The sequence below is a fragment of the Chiroxiphia lanceolata genome, chromosome 27 (assembly GCF_009829145.1).
Source record: "Chiroxiphia lanceolata isolate bChiLan1 chromosome 27, bChiLan1.pri, whole genome shotgun sequence".
Lineage (NCBI taxonomy): Eukaryota > Metazoa > Chordata > Aves > Passeriformes > Pipridae > Chiroxiphia > Chiroxiphia lanceolata.
Genome location: NC_045663.1, coordinates 4610440 through 4630581, shown reverse-complemented (window position 1 = coordinate 4630581; position 20142 = coordinate 4610440). Strand labels below are relative to the sequence as shown.

The 20142-nt window shown below is 58.7% G+C and overlaps 1 protein-coding gene across 1 annotated transcript; it reads left to right on the top strand.

Annotated features, from left to right (window-relative positions):
* Nucleotides 1-7507: 7507 nt before the first annotated feature.
* Nucleotides 7508-18742, top strand: MEX3D (mex-3 RNA binding family member D). Its single transcript, XM_032712336.1, has 2 exons — nucleotides 7508-7665; nucleotides 17315-18742. The coding sequence occupies exons 1-2, from the start codon at nucleotides 7605-7607 to the stop codon at nucleotides 18571-18573; spliced, it is 1320 nt and encodes a 439-aa protein (XP_032568227.1). The 5' UTR covers nucleotides 7508-7604; the 3' UTR covers nucleotides 18574-18742.
* The last annotated feature ends 1400 nt before the right edge of the window (nucleotides 18743-20142 follow it).

The following is a 20142-nucleotide window of genomic DNA, read 5'->3' as shown; positions in this document are numbered from 1 at the left end:
GCAGGAGAATGTTCTTATGGACATAATCCCAAATAACTAGGATTATCTAAGTGGAGAGTTAATCCTGAAAAACTTACTGTTCTTCATTAAATAAGCAGTCTCCATAAACAGATGCCCATGTAGATACCTGGATGATACCACTTACTCCCTATCAAATAAAATGCTGTTGTCACTCTGAGCAGGAATTTCTGCATCCACTGGAATTGCTTCAGAACAGACTTTGGGGTCGGTCGAGGTTCCCAGTGCTGCATATTTCAGCTCCCTGCATTAATGAAGCACAGAGAGCCACGAGAAGGTGGTGTCCTAATTCTGCAGCACAGAAAATAATGTCCTGTATGGGCTGTGGGGAGCTAAAAACTTGGATTTGTTCTCAGATTAGCAGGGATCAACTTGAGCTAATGAGGGAAAACCATTCCTTCCTTTCCCCCCTCCCCGAGTCTGACCCTGTGAGAAGCTGAGTGTAGGAGAGAACAGCACAGAACAGCATGTGCTAAATGGTATTTACAGTGACAGAGCATTTGGGAGGGTGAGGAGAGAAAAAAACGTGTTGAACTTCAAAAATGACCCACCAAATGCACTAGAAATTGTCAGGGCATTGGTTGGAAGGCTGATTTAGTGTTGCTGATTTCTTCTCAATATCCACAAATAACTACTACTAACTAATAGCACTAACTACTAGTAATAAATAACTTCTGCCAAGCATAGGAAACTATTTAGTCCATTCATTAAATAAATCTCTGGACTTTTAGTGGGTTTTTCTTACATTGCAGAGTCACAAATGGAAATGGTTTGAGACTGTGCAGAGTTGGAATAGTGGGACAATGAGTAACTTCTGAACTGAGTTGTGTCCAAAGGCAAAATTCAGAAATGTTTTGCTGTGGGAATCTGGTTTCATTTGCATGTACCAATTACAGGTCTTCTGATTAAATAGAATCCCAGACTGGTTTGGGTTGGAAGGACCTTAAAGCCCATCCAGTGCCACCCCCTGCCATGGGCAGGGACACCTTCCACTAGCCCAGGTTGCTCCAAGCCCCATCCAACCTGGCCTTGGACACTTCCAGGAACCCAGGGGCAGCCACAGCTGCTCTGGGAAACCTGGGACAGCCCCTCACCACCCTCACAGCCAACAATTCCTTCCCAATATCCCATCTCTCCCTGCCCTCTGGCACTGGGAAGCCATTCCCCTTGTCCTGTCCCTCCATCCCTTGTCCCCAGTCCCTCTCCAGCTCTCCTGGAGCCCCTTTAGGCCCTGCAAGGGGCTCTCAGGTCTCCCTGGAGCCTTCTCTCCTCCAGGTGAACCCCTTGAGGTCTCCCAGCCTGGCTCCAGAGCAGAGGGGCTCCAGCCCTTGGAGCATCTCTGTGGCCTCCTCTGGACTCCCTCCCAGGGTTGAGTTTTTGGAAGGAGGTGAATACTAAAAAGTTACTACATGGTTTTGTTTGTAATATGAGTCCATTTTCATGTCCTGGATTAGCCTGTTGGGTACATTCCATGGGGTTCAGTGATCTGAAGGGCTGTAAAACCTGAAAGTGTGGTGGGCCATCTTTTATTTTTCGTGCTTTTGTCTGATCTGCAGTTAATTCTTAGCTTTCCATCAAGTGGCTGCTCCACAACTGCAGAATCATTACCTGACAGCTCAATTCTTCATTCTTTTAATGCCTGAAAAAGAGCCATTTGCTAATGGCTCTTTTCCCCCAAGATGCCTCTTTCATGTCCTGCTGTAGTGAGGAAATGTATGAAGAAAACTATGAAGAAATCACTGGTGGTGATGCCAAGAGGTGACAGAGAAAAGGCTGCTGGGCCTGTTGGTGCTGAGGGATCTCAGGGGTCCATGGTTTGAGTTCACTCAGAGTTGGTCAGTTGTAGTTTGTGCCTCTAATGCAGTTTTGGCACATCAGGCTGACATTGATACCTGTCACCTCGAGCTGTCCCCATGTGCTGTTCCCTCAGTCAGCAGCTTTGTGGGATGATTGATCTCGGGCTGAGGTCATCTCTCAAGTTCCAGATCTTGTCAATCTGTCTGGCTCCACCCACAGGCAGTGATTCAGCTCCTGGTGTGCTGAAATATTCTCTTCCCACACAGAGTAAGGGTTTTTTTGTACTTCTGCTCCGAGCTGCAGCACCTCTTCTGTGCTCTGCTCCAAGCCTGGGCTTTTTTGCATGGTATTTGCATGTGCTTGAAAAACTGTAGAAAGCAGAGTTGGAGCTCCTAAAGAGTGAGAGGAGCAGCTACTCTAGTTCTGTGCAGTGCTGTGATTTAGGCAAATGGATAAAATAGAGAGAAATAGGGGGAGAAGGACTTGGTGTTGGTGGATGAAAAGCTGGGCATGCCCTGGCCACATGTCCTGGCACCAAGAAACCCTCTGTGCCCTGGACTGAGCCAGGGGAACAACATCTGAAGGATGTGGAGCTGTTGGAGCAGGTCCAGAGGAGGCCACGGAGATGCTCCAAGGGCTGGAGCCCCTCTGCTCTGGAGCCAGGCTGGGAGAGTTCAAGGGGTTCACCTGGAGAAGACAAGGCTCCAGGGAGAGCTGAGAGCCCCTTGCAGGGCCTAAAGGGGCTCCAGGAGAGCTGGAGAGGGACTGGGGACAAGGGATGGAGGGACAGGACAAGGGGAATGGCTTCTCAGTGCCAGAGGGCAGGGTGAGATGGGATATTGGGAAGGAATTGTTGGCTGTGGTGAGAGGGGCTGTCCCAGGTTTCCCAGAGCAGCTGTGGCTGCCCCATCCCTGGAAGTGTCCAAGGTCAGGTTAGATGGGGCTTGGAGCCACCTGGGCTAGTGGAAGGTGTCCCTGCCCATGGCGGGGGGGGAAACAAGATGATCTTTAAGGTCCCTTCCAACCCAAACCATTCTGGGATGATTTTGTGACAACTGTGGGGTTTTTGGTTGGGGGCAGGGAGTCCCCTCCTCTGTGTTCAGTAATTCCCATCTTTAGGGGTTGATCTACAGAGAATGTTCTCTAGAGCAGAACAAATATTCTAGAACAAATATTCTAACTTGGATATTACCCCTTCTGCCATTGCACACTTGACCTGGAATAAGCTGCTGTTGCAGAGTTGTTCCCGGGGGATTTGGGTTTATGGAGCTGTGGTTGCACTAATGCTCTGCTGTACTTCTGTTTCTCCCTATAGAATACACCTTAATGGGCTGTTAGACCTCTGCTGTGCTTCAATCCAGTGTTCCATGATTCCCTGTGCCCAGCCAAGGGATTGGATTGGTCATTTTGGGGGTTATGTTTATTCTGTAGATCACAGAATCCCAGACTGGTTTGGGCTGGAAGGGACGTTAAAGCCCATCCAGTTCCACCCCTGCCATGGGCAGGGACACCTTCCCCTAGCCCAGGTGGCTCCAAGCCCCATCCAACCTGCCCTTGGACACTTCCAGGGATGGGGCAGCCACGGCTTCAGTGGTCAGAGACCAAATGATTAGAGGCAGCACAAACAGTTGGGAGTGAGTCCTGCTGGGAAATGGGGAAAGCACCTGGAGGGATGGGTTTGGAAGCAGCAAGTAGGAGCCTTCTCTTTTCTCTTGTGTTCAGGGAAATTGGTTCTTCTGTAGGGTCATGTTTGGTAAAGAAATGGAGTTGTGCTGAACAACTTCTCTAGTTTGTAGAATCATTTTCTCTGTTAATGGGAGACACAAGTCTCTTTAAGAGCTGCTAATTGCTCAGGTTAAAAAAAACCCCAAGGGCCACTTGGTGTCATGAGTGGAATTCAGGCTCTCAGAAGAAAGCGTGAGCTAGTTCTGCTGAAAATGGAACAGATCAGAGACACAACAGCTACAAACCAGGTTTGCCAAAGCACTTAAAATAACAACTGGCAGTTTCCCTGGGTGTTGTTGGACTTGAGGTAGAAATTTCCCAAAAGGACTGAGAGAGCACAGAGAGGCAAGAAGGGCAGTGTTGGGAGTGCAGTTCCTGAGGGGGTTTTGAAAGCCCGTGTACAGGACTTCTTGGGGGCTTCAGAGGTGGAGACATGGTGGTCAGGAGTGTGTTAGTGTTGGAATTGGAGCAAGGACATACCTAAGGAGCCACTTGGGCAGGTTTGGATACAGGTGGACTCCTCTGTGTTGGTGAAGGTTGCCCAGAGAAGTCACCAGAGACGTGGTGTTGGTCGTTCATGGGTTTTCTCCGTCTTGTGGAAACAGAAGAAGCTCAGACTGGAGGGGTTGTACCCTTCTCTCTCAAGTTGTGGAAACCCCACTGTTTTTAGTAGTTCAGTGGGGTGTTTCAACTTCCAGCATTAAATATTTTGAGAGTGAGAGGGGAGATGTCTCACAGCCAGTTTGTGAGGCTCAGACCTGGATTGGCTGTGTCTGTCCCTGGAGGAGAAGCTTCTATTCCTCAGGAGGTGCAAATATTGATGCCAGAAATGGCTGGAGCTGTGCCAGGGGGTTGGGATGGATCTCAGGGAAAGGTTCTTCCCCCACAGGGTGCTGGGGCACTGCCCAGGCTCCCCAGGGCAGTGGGCACGGCCCCAAGGCTGCCAGAGCTCCAGGAGCGTTTGGACAATGCTCTGAGGGACAGGGTGGGATTGTTGGGGTGTCCTGTGCCAGGAATTGGACTTTGATGGTCCTTGTGGGTCCCTTCCAACTCGGGTTTTTCTAGGATCCTGTGGCTCTCTGTAATAATCCTGGAGTTAACAGCTCTCTGAGCAGCTCCTGGCATGGGGGAGGCCAGTCTGGAGTGGGAGGATTCCTGGGGCTGTGCTGGTGCTGCTGGATCTGTGCAAGTACTGAGGAATCGGGATGGATGCAGACACATCTCTGTGGAATTGAGCTGTTTGGAGGGGAAAACAGAAGTTGCCACAGTCTTCCTCTGCAGCAGCCAGACGGAAGGGAAGGGCTGGTGGGAGCTCATAGCTGAGGGCTCTGGAGGTAAAGCAGAAGGAGAGAAGGTAAAACAGGAGGGGAGGAAGCTCGTTACCTGTTTCATTAAACTTTTCAGCAGCTGGAAGACATTGGGTTTAGTTGGCAGGTGAGAGGAGGGGAAAGAAGTAAGGAAACAGCTCCTGGTGGCTGTTACCTTGCTGGAAAGATCCCCTAGAAGTTTTCAGGTGCCCCTTTCAAAGTATCAAAAGTTGAAAGTCTCTTTCCACAGAGGAGTCACCAGCTGAAGGGCAAAGCCTGGAAGCATAAGACCAGCCCCTGTGGCTCGTGTTTGGCCCATGGAGCAGCAGGAGTTAATGTTTCCCAGGATCTGGGAAATGAAAACAGTGGGTGGATTGGGGGGGGGGGGTTCTAGCCCAGACACTGATGGTTCTTGCAATTAAAAACAATCCCAAGCCAAATGGTTGAATTAATCCCAAAGGCAGTGATTGGGAAAGACAGTTATGTGAAAACAGAGCATAGGAGCTGTGGAATGGGAGCATCTGGGCATTTGGGGTCGTGGATGGGTTTGGAGTGGGTCTTAATGTTGTTCTAGTAAATGTGTGCTGTGCCAGCACTTCCAGGAGGGTTCCTAAAGCTCTGGCTGTGGAAGGGCCCTGTAAATCCACGGCCCAGCTGGGACAAAGGGTTTGGGGTGGGGGGCAATCCATGGCAGCAGGGACCCGCCGTGGTGACGTTCGGGGGAGGGAAGCTCGAGGAGGTGATTGAGATCCCTGTGCTCTCAGGGTCTCCAGGCTGCCGAGCTGGCTGTGCCTCTCTCAGGCAGAACCAGGTGACGCTGCTGAGCGTGAACAGCAAAACTGGGGCGGTGGGACGGGGTGGGCTTCAAAGGTCCCTTCCCACCCAAACCGCTCGGGGATTCTGTGGAATGACCCTGTGAAATAGAAACTGAAGAGCCAAGGGAAAACGGCAGGAGAAAGGACAATGATTTTATATTTTCTTAACTTCAGTAACTCGGGGAGAAGGAGGGGGGCTGTGCTGGGGCTCGAGTGCCTGGGAGGGGCGGGGTGGAGGGGGCTGCCCGGCACCGGGGGAGCTGCGGCTGCTCCAGCGCTTCGCGGTCCCGGTCCCTGCTGTGCCGAGCGGTACCGACTGACCTACTCTGTCCCGGTCCCCTATCGCCTCCCTCGGTTTCGGCGGCGTTTTTCCGGCAGCTCCGCCCCGGCCCCGCGGTGGGAACCGCCGGTGTTTGAGCTGCGGGGAGGGGAGGGCGGCGGGGCCGTGCTCCGGGAATGCTCGGAGTCCCCCCGGGGATGCCAGAACCCCCCTAGGGCTGCTCGAACCTCCGCGATGGTCGGAGCTGCTCAGGATGCGCCTTGGGATGTTTGACACCTCCCCCACCGCGATGTTCGGGGCCCCCTCGGATTCTCGGAACCTCCTGGGATGCCAGAGTCCCCCCGGGATGCTCCCAGCCCCCCGCAGTGCTTGGAGCCCTCCCGGGTATGCTCAGAACTTGCTGGGATGATCGGAGCTCTCCCGGGTCGCTGGAACCCCCGCGATGCTCGGAGCCGCCCGGGGATGCTCAGACTCACCGTGCTGCTCGGAACTGCCCTCCCGCTTCCCTGGGATGCTCTGACCCACCCCGTGCTGCTCGGAGCACCCCGAGATGCTCGGGGGGGCTTCCCCGGGACGTCCGACCCCCGCCATACTCGGAGCCCCCCCGGGCTGCTCGACCTCCCCTTTCCTCCCCGCAGTGCTCGGAGTCCCCGCCGGGGATGCTCAGAGCCCGCGGGGGCTGCTCGGATACCCCGGGATATCCAGAGCCCCACCCCCCGGCATGGTCGGCCTCCCCTCTCCCTCCCCCGCGGTACTCGGAGGTAGCCCCCAGATGCTCGGACCCGCTGGGATGCTCGACTCCCCCCCCCCGCCATGCTCGAAGCCCCCCTCGGGATGCTCAGAGCATCCCCCAGAATGGTCTCTCCCCCTCCTCCCCCCGCGATACTCGGAGCCGCCGGGATGCTCGACCCCCGCTTCCCTCCCCGCGCTGCTCAGCGCTGCCCTGGGGATGCTCAGAGCCCCGGGGGGACCCTCGGATCCCCCGGGATGTCCGAACCCCCCCCTCGGATTTTCGGGCTGTGCCGGGCGGGGGTCGCGGCTCCCTCCGGGGTGGGCGTGGCCTTTGTGGGTGTGGCCGGGGGTGGGCGGAGCTCCGGGTGAGGGGGGTGCGTCCCGCTCGGTGGGCGGGGCTCCGCGGCGCATGCGCGCGGCGGGCGCGGCGCGGCCCATCGGCGGGCGGGGCGGGGGGCGCAGGAGGCGGCGGCGGCGGCGGCCCCGGGCAGCGGCACCGCCCCGGCCCCGGCCCGCTCGCTCCGCGCCATGCCCGGCTCCCTGTACCAGCCCGAGCCCGGGCAGCCGGCCCGCGGCCCGCCGCGCTGCCTCACCCTGCTCAGCCCGCCGCCGCCGCCCTCCGCCGGGCAGGACCCGCCGCCGGAGCCCGAGCCCGGCCGGGAGCGGGAGGGGCCGCCGGGGCCGGCGGCGCAGGGCGAAGCCGCCGCGCTGAGGTTCGCGCTGGACCAGCTGTCGCTGCTGGGGCTGGAGGGCGCGGAGGAGCCGGCGGGGGCCGCGGGGCCGGGCGGCCTAAGGGAGCGGGAGCGCGGCGGATCATCCCCGGGGCCGGCCCCGGCCCCCGCCCCGGGCGCCTTCGGCAGCCTGGCCCCGCCGCTGGGGCCGCCCGCGCTGCTCGGGGAGCCGCCGGCCAGCAGGAAGAAGAGCGTGAACATGACCGAGTGCGTGCCCGTGCCCAGCTCCGAGCACGTCGCCGAGATCGTGGGCCGGCAAGGTAACGCGGCGCGGGGGGCACCGGGGGGCGCGGGGACCCCCCCTCGGGCCGGGGCGGCTCCGGGGCTTTGTCTCCGTGCGGAGGCGGAAACTTCGCGGCGGCGGCCCCGAAACTCGGCCGCGGGTCCCGGGAGCTGCGGTGCCGCCGAGCCGCCGGTAAATAGCGATAAAACTCCCCGGTGCGGGAGAACGGCCGGGGTGGGATCAGCGGAAAGTTCCCGGGAGCCACGCGCGTCCGTGGGAGCTGCCAGGACACGGAGCTTTCTCTGCTTTCATTGTAGTTGTGCTTCTGCCCCCTCCCCTCCAGGCTCCGTATCTCAGACCCGGTGTGTGAACAGTGCCGTTTATCTCGGACTTCAGTTTGTAAATCCCGACGATAAATCCGGTGTAAATGATCGTTAACCCGCTCGTCCGTAGGCGGCCGCAGCTCCGGGGGCGCGGAGCCCCTCGCACCCAGCTGTCACAAAAGGACGCCCCAGCCCTCGTCCGGGTGGGTGTGCCTGGAGTGGGCTTTGTCTCCGGGAAATCCCGAATAAACCGAAGTTACACCTTGGAAAATCAAAAAGAAAAGACCCCGAGGCGGAGGATTTAAGGAAAAGAAAGGGGAAGGAAGGGAGCCGCTGCCTGCAGGGATCCCGGCAGGAATCCCCTCGCAGGGAGCGTGACCTCTGGAGCGTTTTGGCCGGGTGGGGTCTGGCACCCCAGCCCTGCCCTCGCCCCGCGGCTCCCACCCCTCCCCGGCCGGGGGGCTGCGGGCCGGGGGTCGGGGGGCTTTTTTTTCGCGGGGGGAAGCGGGGAGCTGGGCAGGCTCATTGTTCTCTTTGTTAGCCAGAGCCATGCTGTGATGAGCGCGGTGACATCATGCTCTGCGCTTCCCATTGGCCTGCGCTGCCTCCCAGCCGGCCCCGCTTCCCGGCCTCCCAACTTTCCAGGCACCCCCTCTCCGGTCCCACCGGCCCGGCCGCGGGGTCCCCCCGAGCTGCCGGACCCGGCCGGGGCAGAGCCAGAGGAGAGGAGAGGAGTGTGGCACCGCGCCCTGCTCGGAGGATCCTCCTCCTCCCGCGGCTGCACGGAGACCTGGATTTGGTGGCTTCACCGACGGGCTCCGACAACTTGAAACCAAACCTGTGCCGGGGAACCCGCCGGTCCTGCCGGGTGGAGGAGGGCGGAGGAGCAGCCGCGTTTGGGGCCGGGAGCTGCCGGTTGGCGCCTTCCCCTGGGTGTTTCAGTGTGGTGAGACCACGGTGCTGCACCTCCAGCACCACCACCGAGTTCAGTGGGCAGCCAGGTACCTGCCTCAACTGCCTCGGGGGGAGTTTGGGGGCTCACTAAGCTCCGAGGGCTTGCGGAAAAAGTGTTGCCAAAGAAATTATTGCACCAGCTTGATGTAGGGTGCTGGTTGTGTCCTGCTGGTGGGCTTGGAGGGGACCTGAACCCAGCCACGGGCTGGAGGTACCTGCTGCTGCCCTGGCCCACGGGCAGGAACAGCTCTCCTCAGGGGTTCCCCCACGTGTTTCCTGCCCCTTTCCTGGGCTCAGCCTGTTGGGATGCTGTGCAGGGGCCTTACACTGGGTTTTTGGTGTGGAGGGGTCTCAGCTGCCCTGGTCACACTGGTGGGCAGCAGTGAGGGGACAGGGCTGGCAGCACAGTGTCTTTGTGCTCTGGCTGCTCTCCGGTGCTGCCAGCAGCTGGATTAAACCAAGGCTGTGTGAGGCCGGTGTAGCCTGAGCAGGGGCAATACCGAGGTCGTTTCCTGGGGCTCACATGAAGCAGAGCCCTACTCATCCTCCCTGTGCTGTCTCCAGGGTCCTTCTGGTCCTTGGGTGGGTCTCCCTCAGTTTTGGCAGCCCCCTGGCAGCAGGGTCTGACTGCAGGGCCGAGCCTTGTGGTGTTTGGCTGGGCCTGGCATTGCTGCGGTGACAAGATGTGCTGCTGGTGACACTGCAAGGCAGGATCAGGTCACCCAGACTGTGTCCCTGCCACTCTTGTCTTCCCCACGCTGCCCAGCCTGGCCATGACACAGGGAGCACACACTTGTGGTGCCGCCATGCTCGGAGCACAGGAAGGGATGAAGATGTGGATATTGGTGCCCTGGAAGAGACTGGAGTTGGGGCAGAGCTCAGGTTCTCTCCCCACACACCCTGTGCTGAGGAGCAGCTCTTGGGGACTTTGAGACCCATCCTACTGTCCCCAGACCCAGCAGCCCCTCACTGCCCTGGTGAGTGGGGACCAGGGAGGCCCTGGCAGCCGGGACCAACACATGGTGTCCTGTGCAGTCTGAGGTGGGACAGAGCCAATGGGACACGATTTCTCCTACTTCTCCTTTTCCTTCAATTTCTCTCCTCCAGATCCCTTAATTTAAACCTTTCCCCAAGGAGCAGCAGCGGCCCAGCAGGTAAACCTTTGTTCTCTAAAGCAAATCAGTGTTTCCTTGCCCGAGCTGGAGGAGCAATTGCCGTGGCCCCGTGTCCAGATTGGCATCGGTGATGGCACAGTCTGCCAGCTGGGATCTGCAGCCTCCCCCTGCCCACACAGCTGCCCACAGGCAGCGTGGCCAGGCGGGATTCCCTGGCCGTGCCCTTGCCTGCAAGCCCGTTCATGACTGCTGCCGTGGGAGGGACCGTCTCCAAAAAGCGCTGTGGGCACTGAAGGCAGCGGCGTGGGCTCCCCTTGCCATCCAGCAGAGCTGTGGTTGATTATGGTGGGGACCACTGGGGAGCGTGGGGCAGGTGTTGGAGCTGCTCTGACTGTGCTGGGGTGCCTTTCCTGCTGCCCTGGCTTTCGAGGGGCATTTTCAGCAGCTCCTGCCCCAGCGAGGCCGGGGGGGTGCAGCCGAGGGCCCCGGGCTCTGCTCGCCCCTCCTGTGCCATGTGCTCCCGTGGGATGGAGCCACGGCTCCTCTCCCCATCTGTGACACGCAGGGACTGTCACAGCTCTGCAAAAGGAAAGCTGCCATTTATAGAAGACGCTGGGATGCTCAAAGAGGAGATCCAGGGAAGGATGGAACAGTGCAGGCAGCGTTCTGGTGCTTGGAGGATGCACGGGGAGACCCCCTGGGCCAGCCCAAGCACCTGTAACCTTGCAGTGGATCACAGGGGTGGGACGAATCCTCTCATTTTGGAGCCCTGGGCTCTCTGCTGTCTCCTGCCTGTGGTGCCACATCCCTTGAGGCACCTGGCATGTCCTCCTGGCTGCCTCCTCCCACCTCCTTTGGTCATAGCAGAGCTGGGAACTCCTGAGGGTGGTCACACATATGGATCTGGTCGCTGAAGGATCTCCCTGTGCTCTGCTCAGGGAGAGGCTGCACCCTGTGTCCCCAGGGGAGGAGCCCAGCCTGCCTGCCTCGCTCTCCCAGGTGCCTGGAGAAGAAACCAAGGTGTGATGTGCTTGCCTCCCGCAGCAGGGCTGCAGGATGAATTCATTACTGTGTGCAGAGGTGGGAAGAAGTGCTTGGGAAGAAGGGGATGAGCTGCAGTGGAGGTGCAGCCTGTTCTCCTCCATACGTGGCCCCACTCCTGGCCCATCCTGTGCCATTCACCAGTTACAAAGGGAACTGGGAGCTCTGGAACTCTGGATCAGAGGCCAAGAGATGCTGCAGAGCTGAGGAAGAGAGCAGATAACACTCCAGAGGGCCAGGCACAAGGTGTGAGCGGGCTCCAGAGGCTGTGACAGACACCATCCTCCGGGGTGATGCCATCAGAGGCTCTTCCAGAAAAGCTCTGTCAGACCTTTCTTGGGTTTTCCCACCTCAGAGCTGGGCATGGCCAGCACAGACCTCCTTGGGCAATGGAGCCGTGGTCTGGGCAGGGCAGTGGGCTGGCTCTGCCCTCCTGGTCTGCAGGAGGCACCTGATGTTGGTGCAGATGCTGCCTGGGCCGTGCTGGGGGTCAGACGTGGATGAGCAGCGTGGGCTCCCTCATCTCCAGCGTGGGTGTCAGGGTGGAGAGACCCTTCCCACCCACTGCCCCAGTGTTGTGCTGGTTCTCCTGGGCTCTGGCAGTGGTCACAGCCCTGATCAGACTGGGGCTCCTCTTAGGGGGCCACGTTCTCTTTGGTGATGCTGAGAAAGGACATTCAGGGAGAGCAGCTGCTGTTCCTGGGGTGCATCGTGCCCAGGAGAATCCCTTGGGATCCTGTTTCTTGCTGGAAAGTAGTGATTCCCCAGCCTGAGGGCAGGAGAAAGTAGTGATTCCCCAGCCTGAGGGTGGGTGGGACAGGGAGTGTGGCAGGAGTCATGTAGGATGGGTAGAGGGTGGAAGAGAAGGACGTGGAGTCTGGAGCCTGAGCTGGTGGGGAGGGTTGGGAGGAGAGTCCAACTCCCTCCTTCCATAGGTGCCCTCCATGTGGCAGAGCTGGGTGTGGTGGCACAGGGGGCTGTGACTCCCTGGGCTGGACATCTCTGGAATGTGGGTGTTTGCTGGCAGCTGAGAATGGCCATGGGATGTCAAGATGAGTTTGTGCCCACAGGGACTCTACAACTGAGTCACCTTTGGGCTCTGGTGTTGAGAAGGGGCTGTTGGAGCTAAGGCATCCCTGGGTCTGTCCTCTCATCCCACCCCTGGTTTTGAGGTGTTTTCATTTGGATCTGAAAAGTACCTTTAAAGCCACCTTGGCTGGAGACTTGTAGCAGAGTCTGGCACCTTGTTCTCCTGCCCTGTCGCCACTGATGCAGCTCTGGCCCTTGGCAAGGGGAATGTGGGGATGCCAGCTGCTGCTGCTGCTGGGCTGAGGTCTGGCACTGCCTGTGAGGGGGTCACTGGCACTACTGGGCAGCCCCAGGTCTTTCCATGGCCCCCTCCACCATGGCCCCGTTCCTGCAGCAGCTCCAGAGGATGGAGGCAGCCATCCAGGATGGTGTCACAGCGAGTTGGGTGGGGCTTGCAGGGGCTCATCTGAAACATCTCATGCTGGTCTGGATCATTCCAAGCACAAGAAAGACATGGAACTGCAGGAACAAGTCCAGAGGAGGCCATGGAGATGCTCCAAGGGCTGGAGCCCCTCTGCTCTGGAGCCAGGCTGGGAGAGCTCAAGGGGTTCACCTGGAGAAGAGAAGGCTCCAGGGAGAGCTGAGAGCCCCCTCCAGTGCTTAAAGGGGCTCCAGGAGAGCTGGAGAGGGACTGGGGACAAGGGATGGAAGGACAGGACAAGGGGGAATGGCTTCCCAGTGCCAGAGGGCAGGGATAGATGGGATATTGGGAAGGAATTCTTGGCTGTGAGGGTGGTGAGGCCCTGGCACAGGTTTCCCAGAGCAGCTGTGGCTGCCCCATCCCTGGAAGTGTCCAAGGCCAGGTTGGACGGGGCATGGAGCAACCTGAGATAGTGGAGATTGCCCATGGCAGGGACAAGATGGACTTTAAGGTCCTTTCCAACCCAAACCGTTCCATGATTCCCCTGGTTGCAGTTGCAGGTCAAACCACCAGTTTGTGCTTTGAGTCCCTCTGGCTCTAAGAGGGGGACTCAGCCATGGGGAGTCCCTGCAGCCAAGGAATGTCTCAGGTATAGTTTGGGACTGGGGACAGGGCAGGACAGGTTGGTCCCTGGGTGTGGCCCTGGTGCTGTCCTGGCCCTGCTCCCTCCCCGTTTCCAGGAGCGCTCCCCGGTGTGTCCAGTGACGGGGGCTCCTCTCGGGCACAAGTTCCTGGTGCTGGTGCCAGCCCATGGCCTCAGGCAGTGCCTTCCCTGCCCAATGCCTTCTTTCCCACAGTGTTCCCTGCTGCCATCCCCATTTACAGTCAACTGGGAGAATCAGCTCCCACCCTCTGACTGCATTTGGTGCCACCGGTGCCCTGGCAGTGTCCAGCAGCTGCAGGCTGGGAGCATTTTTCCTGCCCTACTTGTTTGAGGAGGGTGGAACTGGTCAAGCCAGGCACCCTTTTAATTTTTGTCCCAGGCTTTGTCCCTAGGGAGGGCTCACAGGAGCAGCTGGATAAACTCTTCCTCTCTCTTGTGCTGCCATGGCATCAGTTGGGTCCCACTGGTGCCACCGGCACAAGGGAGTGGAGTGAGGAAGAGCCTCCCTGTGCTGTGTCCCCTGTGGGATGTGGCTCCTGTGCAGCTCCTGGAGCTGCTGATGCCTTTGGATCATGAAGTTGCCATTTCAGGAGAGAGAGGGGGAGGTTTAGGTTAGATCTCAGGGAAAGGTTCTTCCCTCAGAGGGTGCTGGGGCACTGCCCAGGCTCCCCAGGGCAGTGGGCACGGCCCCAAGGCTGCCAGAGCTCCAGGAGCTCTGAGGGACAGGGTGGGATTGTTGGGGTGTCTGAGCAGGGCCAGGAGTTGGACTGGATGATCCCTGTGGGTCTCTTCCAACTCAGGACATTCAAAGTTTCTATGATACTGTGAAGGGTGAATTTGGGACCTTGGGAGGCACCAGCAGAGCCCCTTCCCACTGCCCTGGGCTTGTCCTGGTTTGCCAAGCACTGGAGCAGGGGAAGAGCTTATAGCAGGTACCAGGGTAAATCTGGGAGGGGAATGTGGGAGTTGCAGGCACCTCTCCCTGGGCAGCCTGATGGGGGCTGGCACATGCCTCTAAAAATGTCACTTCTGATGGTGCTGCCCTGCCCCAGTCCCTGGGCTGTTGCTTTCCCTGCCATGTGCCCCAGCCATAAACCCACCAGGGGTTAGTGCTGCCAAAGAGCTGGGCTGGGACACCCCGGGCAGCTGCTGTTGCTCACTTACTGTGACAGTTTTTTACTTCTTGTTATCCACGATGTTTAATACCCTGGGAAATGCAGCAGGAATAGCACAGCTCCTGTTTGCCCTCTGGCTGCTGGGGAGCCTGGATTGATTTACCTGGTTGGGACAGACCTGACTGAAGGTCTTGTGCCATCTCAGCCCCGGCTGAGTCACAGAATCCCAGAATGGTTTGGGTTGGAGGGGACCTTAAAGTCCATCCAGTCCCACCCCCTGCCATGGGCAGGGACACCTTCCACTAGCCCAGGTGGCTCCAAGCCCTGTCCAACCTGATCTTGGACACTTCCAGGGATGGGGCAGCCACAGCTGCTCTGGGCAACCTGTGCCAGGGCCTCACTCTGGTGGGTTGACCCTGCCTGGATTCCAGGTGCCCACCAAAGCCACTCCATCACTGCCCTCCACAAGTGGACAGGGGAGAGAAAATCTAAGAAAGGTTCCTGACTTGAGACAGGGACAAGGAGAGAACCCTCACTGATCACCAACGTGGGCAAAACAGACTCAACCTGGGGATATTAATTGAATATATTACTAACAAAATCAGAGCAGTACAATGAAAAGGCAAATAAATCTTAAATACACCTTTCCCCACTCTTCCATCTCCTGGACTCTCCCTCCTCCTCCCAGTGGTGCAGGGAGATGGGAATGGGGGTCCTGGTCAGTTTATCACAGATTGTTTTTGCTGCTGCTCAGGGAGAGGAGTTGGAGTCCTTCCTCCCATGGGAGACAGTTCTCCATGAACTTCAACATGGGGCCCTTTCCATGGGCTCAGTCCTTCAGGAACAGGCTGCTCCAGCCTGGGCTCCTCTATCCATGGGGCTGCAGCTCTGTGCCAGGACCCTGCTCCAGCAGGGGCTTCCCAGGGGGTCACCTCCTCCTTTGGGCATCCCCTGCTCTGGAATGGGCTCCAGAGCTCCATGTGCTGCAGGGGGGTGTCTGCACCCCCATGGGCTGCCCCAGGGGCTGCAGGGGAACCTCAACTCCATTGCCTGGAGCCCCTCCTGCCCCTCCTCCTGCCCTGCCCTGCCCTGGGGCTCTGTTCCTCTCCCGTGTTCTCACTCTGCTCTCTGCACCCAATTCCATCTGCACAATAACATTTTTCCCATCTTAAATACATTATCCCAGGGGTGTTCCCACTATCTCTGCTGGGCTCAGCCTTGGCCAACAGCAGGTCCATCCTGGAGCAGCTTGAATTGGCTCTGCCAGACAGGGGAGAAGCTTCTGGCAGCTGCTGACAGAAGCCACCAAACCCTGGCCATGCAAACCCAATACACTCACCACTTCCACAGAGTGAAGAATTCCTTCCCAATATCCCACCTATCCCTGCCCTCTGGCACTGGGAAACCATTCCCCCTTGTCCTGTCCCTCCATCCCTTGTCCCCAGTCCCTCTCCAGCTCTCCTGGAGCCCCTTTAGGCCCTGCAAGGGGCTCTCAGGTCTCCCTGGAGCCTTCTCTTCTCCAGGTGAACCCCTTGAGCTCTCCCAGCCTGGCTCCAGAGCAGAGGGGCTCCAGCCCCTGGAGCATCTCTGTGGTTGCCTCTGGACTTGCTCCAGCAGGTCAGCATTTTTCTTGTGCTGAGGCCTTTCAGCCTCCCAGGGCTCTCCCTTCTCCAGCCTTACAGCTGGAAGAGCAGCCCTGCCCTTCCTCGGGGAGCATCTGGGAGGAGGAGGAGGAGGAGGAGGAGGGGAGCCCCGAGCGAGCTGTTTGCAGAGGAGCAGAGGAGCCAGTCGGGCACTCGGCTGTGCCCGGAGGAGTCGAGCTGTTTGTCCCTGTGGATCCTGCAGCAGCGTTTGTGATGCACAGGGACAGTGTCAGGGCTCTGCTCGGGCACCTCCACCCCTGTGGGCTTCCAGCGTTGCATTGGGTGCCCCACAGAGCTCAGGGGTGAGTGGGAGGTGGGAGGCAGGGGGTCACTCACCCCTGTGTGCCAGTGGCAGGCTGAGCTGAGCTCCGGGTGCTCTGTGCCAGGCTCGTGGGGATTTAATTAAGAGCAGATGCAATCAGGGCAGAGGGTGCAGGGAGCGGGGCTGTGCTGGCGGCTCCTCAGTGGGGCGGTGAAAAGTGGTCCTAGAGGAGAGTTGGAGCCTTTTGTAGTCCCGGTCCCAGGAGCCTTTGGCTGGATGGATGCAGCCAGGACCTGCAGCCAGAGCCCAGCTTGCCCGCGGGGGGGAAGGGGCAGGGCCGTGCCCGGGGCTGTGGAGGCAGAGTTGGCAGAGTTGGCGGCACAGTCCCAGCTCCACGTCCCAGCCGGGCTCTGCTGAATCACGTTCCCGTGGGGAGGAAGCAGGTCCTTCCAGAACAGGGAGAGCAGGTGCCCTGGGAGCACCTCAGCCCCGGTGCTGGGGTTCTCTCCCTGGGGGCAGGGAGGGGAGGGGGTGCCTGTGCCCCCCACCGTGGGGAGCCCCAGCTCCCCCAGCCCTCTGGGGCTGTCGCTGGAGTGCAACCAGGGCTGTTCCTCAGGTTCAGCTGCTGGCTGGGAGGTGTCAAAGGACCTGCAGGATCCAGACAAGCGTTTTTTTCCCCTCCATCCTGGTGTCTTGTTTTGCCTTGTACCTCCTTAAACACCCTCTGAGTGAATCCAGTGTCCCCCCCTTTCAGCGACCCCGACTCTGCCCCCATGGCCACCTGCCCTGGCCCCCCTCTGCCCACGTGTTCCAGCCCTTGGGAGTGGGGCTGCTGGCTGCATCCTGCTGCTCCTCAATCCCAGAGGGTCAGGCTGGTGCCAGGAGTCTGGCACGTCCTGGAGAGAGCAGTGCAGCCCCCCAGCACTGAGCTGTGAGCCCTCATCTGCCTCGGAGGCAGGAGGGACCCCTCTGTCCAAGGGTGTCTGTGCTGCAGGCACAGAACCAAAGGGACCTGCTGGTTCCTGGCGGTCCTGTGTGTCCCCATCCCGGGTGTGCAGGGGTTCCCTGTGGGGTCTCAGTGCTGATGTGTCATCTCTCCCCCTCCTCCTTGCTCTGCAGGCTGCAAAATCAAAGCCCTGCGTGCCAAGACCAACACGTACATCAAGACGCCGGTGAGGGGCGAGGAGCCCGTGTTCATCGTCACCGGGAGGAAGGAGGACGTGGAGATGGCGAAGCGGGAGATCCTCTCGGCCGCCGAGCACTTCTCCATGATCCGGGCCACGCGCAACAAAGTGAACGGGCTGACGGGGGCCATGCAGGGACCCCCCAACCTGCCGGGCCAGACCACCATCCAGGTGAGGGTCCCGTACCGGGTGGTGGGGCTGGTGGTGGGGCCCAAGGGGGCCACCATCAAGCGGATCCAGCAGCAGACGCACACCTACATCGTGACGCCCAGCCGGGACAAGGAGCCCGTGTTCGAGGTGACGGGCATGCCCGAGAACGTGGACCGTGCGCGGGAGGAGATCGAGGCGCACATCACCATGAGGACAGGCTCCTTCATCGACGTCAACGCCGACAACGACTTCCACTCCAACGGCACCGACGTCTGCCTCGACCTGCAGGGCAGCGCGGGCGGCCCGTGGGCCAAGGCCCCCCACCCCGCCCACCCCGCCCACCGCTCCTCGGCCGCCCTGCGCAACGACAGCCTCAGCTCCCTGGGCAGCGCCTCCACCGAGTCCTACTACAGCGGGCGGGTGGCGGCCGCCAGCCCCACCAGCCCCTACAGCACCTTCAGCGAGCCCCCGGCCCCGCTGGGCTCCGAGGAGTGCGACTTCGGCTTCGACTTCTTGGCCCTCGACCTCACCACGCCCACCACCACCATCTGGTCACCCTTTGAGCGCTCGGGCAACCCCCTGCAGGCCTTCAGCAGCTGCTCCTCCATCAACAGCTCGCAGAGACGCAACAGCGGCCCGGCCACGCCGCGCCACTCGCCCACCCTGCCCGAGGGCGGCGCGGGGCTGGAGCACCCCTGTGCCCGCCGCATCCCCAGCGACCCCGCCGGCGCCCTGGCCTGGCTGCCCGCCCAGGGCTCGCTCTCCTCCTTCTCCAACAGCACCGGCTACTCCTCCTCTTCCTCGCTGCCCGGCAGCATCTCGGCCGCCTCGGGCTCGCCCACCGACTCGAGCAGCTCGGACGGGCACCGCAAGAGCTCCCGGGAGTGCATGGTGTGCCTGGAGAGCGAGGTGATGGCCGCGCTGGTGCCCTGCGGCCACAACCTCTTCTGTATGGAGTGTGCCCTGCGCATCTGCGGCCGGGCACAGCCGCAGTGCCCCGCGTGCCACGCGCCCGCCACCCAAGCCATCCACATCTTCTCCTAGCCCGGGGGGCTGGCCGGGCAGCCCCCCCCCTCCCTCCTCCACCCCGACACGGCGTTTTAAGGACTGTAAACTGTTTAAATCGAGCTTTTTATTTAATAACGGATCCGATGGGCGCACGGGGCGGGAGGGGGGAGAGGCTGCTGTGAGAGGAGAGGCGGAGAGGGCACGGAGAGGGCACGGAGGGGCGGGGGGGTGGCCAAATTTGGGGGGTTGGGAGGGTGGGGGCGAAGGGGCCGAAGATGAGGACGAGGATGAGGAAAGAGGGGGCGTGAATTCCGTGAGGAGGAAACTCCGATGTTTACAGAATAGCTTTAACTCTTCACCTGGCTGTGGGGCTGGGGAGGGAGCCCGGCTGTTCTCCACCAGTCCTTCCCAAATATACCAGTATTCCGTTTGCAAACTGAAATAACCAGAAAGAAAAGGTCCGGTTGCACTTTTTATTTTAGGACACGCAAGGGTTGTCTTTTATTTTTTTAAAATCATTCTATTATTATTATAATAATTTTTTTTTTGTGGTTCTTTTTGTATGTAGTTATTTTTTTGGATGATTCTCAATGGTTCTATAAATATATATATATATATATTTTTTTTTTGTAATGCAGGTCTATCTTGTAATTTGCCAATGTGAAAACTGCCCAAAAGTGTGTGATGTGAGGTTGGGAGGTCGTGGGATGGAGGGGGCAGAGTTAACACACCATGTCACAAAAACCAGACAGATTTCTATCTCCATTTTATTTTGTGGTTGGTTTTGGGGTTGGTTTTTTTTTTGTTTGTTTTTTGGTTTTGTTTTTCATTTTTTTTTTTTAGTTTTATTTTTTTATTTTTTACCTCTTTATGTATATGTAGGGAATTTATAGGAAAATATGTACTTTATTGAATAAATTTTAAAAACTAAAATATATTTTATTTTAAAAAGAAAATAACGGACCTTTAACCTTACATGGCTAAAGTACTGATTATATATTTGCTGAGCTGACTTGACGGTTATGAAAATTGTATCAAGAGTTTTATTTTTTGACTTCAAAGCCTTCTTAATAAAGACTTTTTACTATATATGAACTCTTGTGCTACCCCAGTGTCTCCCTGTCTCTGAAGCCTCTTGGCACCCGTTCAGCATCTCGGGACCAGCCCCCCTGCTCCGGGTTTGGGGGCTGTGCTGGGGTGCTGCACATCCCACTGCATTATCTCTCCCAGGCCATGTTGGGAAAGTGCCCAAGTGTAAGAAGGTCATGGAGCTGCTGGATCAAGTCCAGAGGAGGCCATGGAGATGCTCCGAGGGCTGGAGCCCCTCTACTCTGGAGCCAGGCTGGGAGAGCTCAAGGGGTTCACCTGGAGAAGAAAAGGCTCCAGGGAGACCTGAGAGCCCCTTGCAGGGCCTAAAGGGGCTCCAGGAGAGCTGGAGAGAGACTGGAGACAAGGGATGGAGGGACAGGACAAGGGGAATGGCTTCCCAGTGCCAGAGGGCAGGGTGAGATGGGATATTGGGAAGGAATTGTCGGCTGTGAGGGTGGGGAGGGGCTGGGATGGAATTCCCAGAGCAGCTGTGGCTGCCCCATCCCTGGAAGTGTC

Excerpts from the sequence above, each read along its gene's own strand:
- MEX3D (XM_032712336.1), top strand. The coding sequence starts at position 7,605 with ATGACCGAGTGCGTGCCCGTGCCCAGCTCCGAGCACGTCGCCGAGATC. Across the intron at positions 7,666-17,314 it reads CGAGATCGTGGGCCGGCAAG|GCTGCAAAATCAAAGCCCTG; the intron begins GTAACGCGGCGC and ends CTTGCTCTGCAG.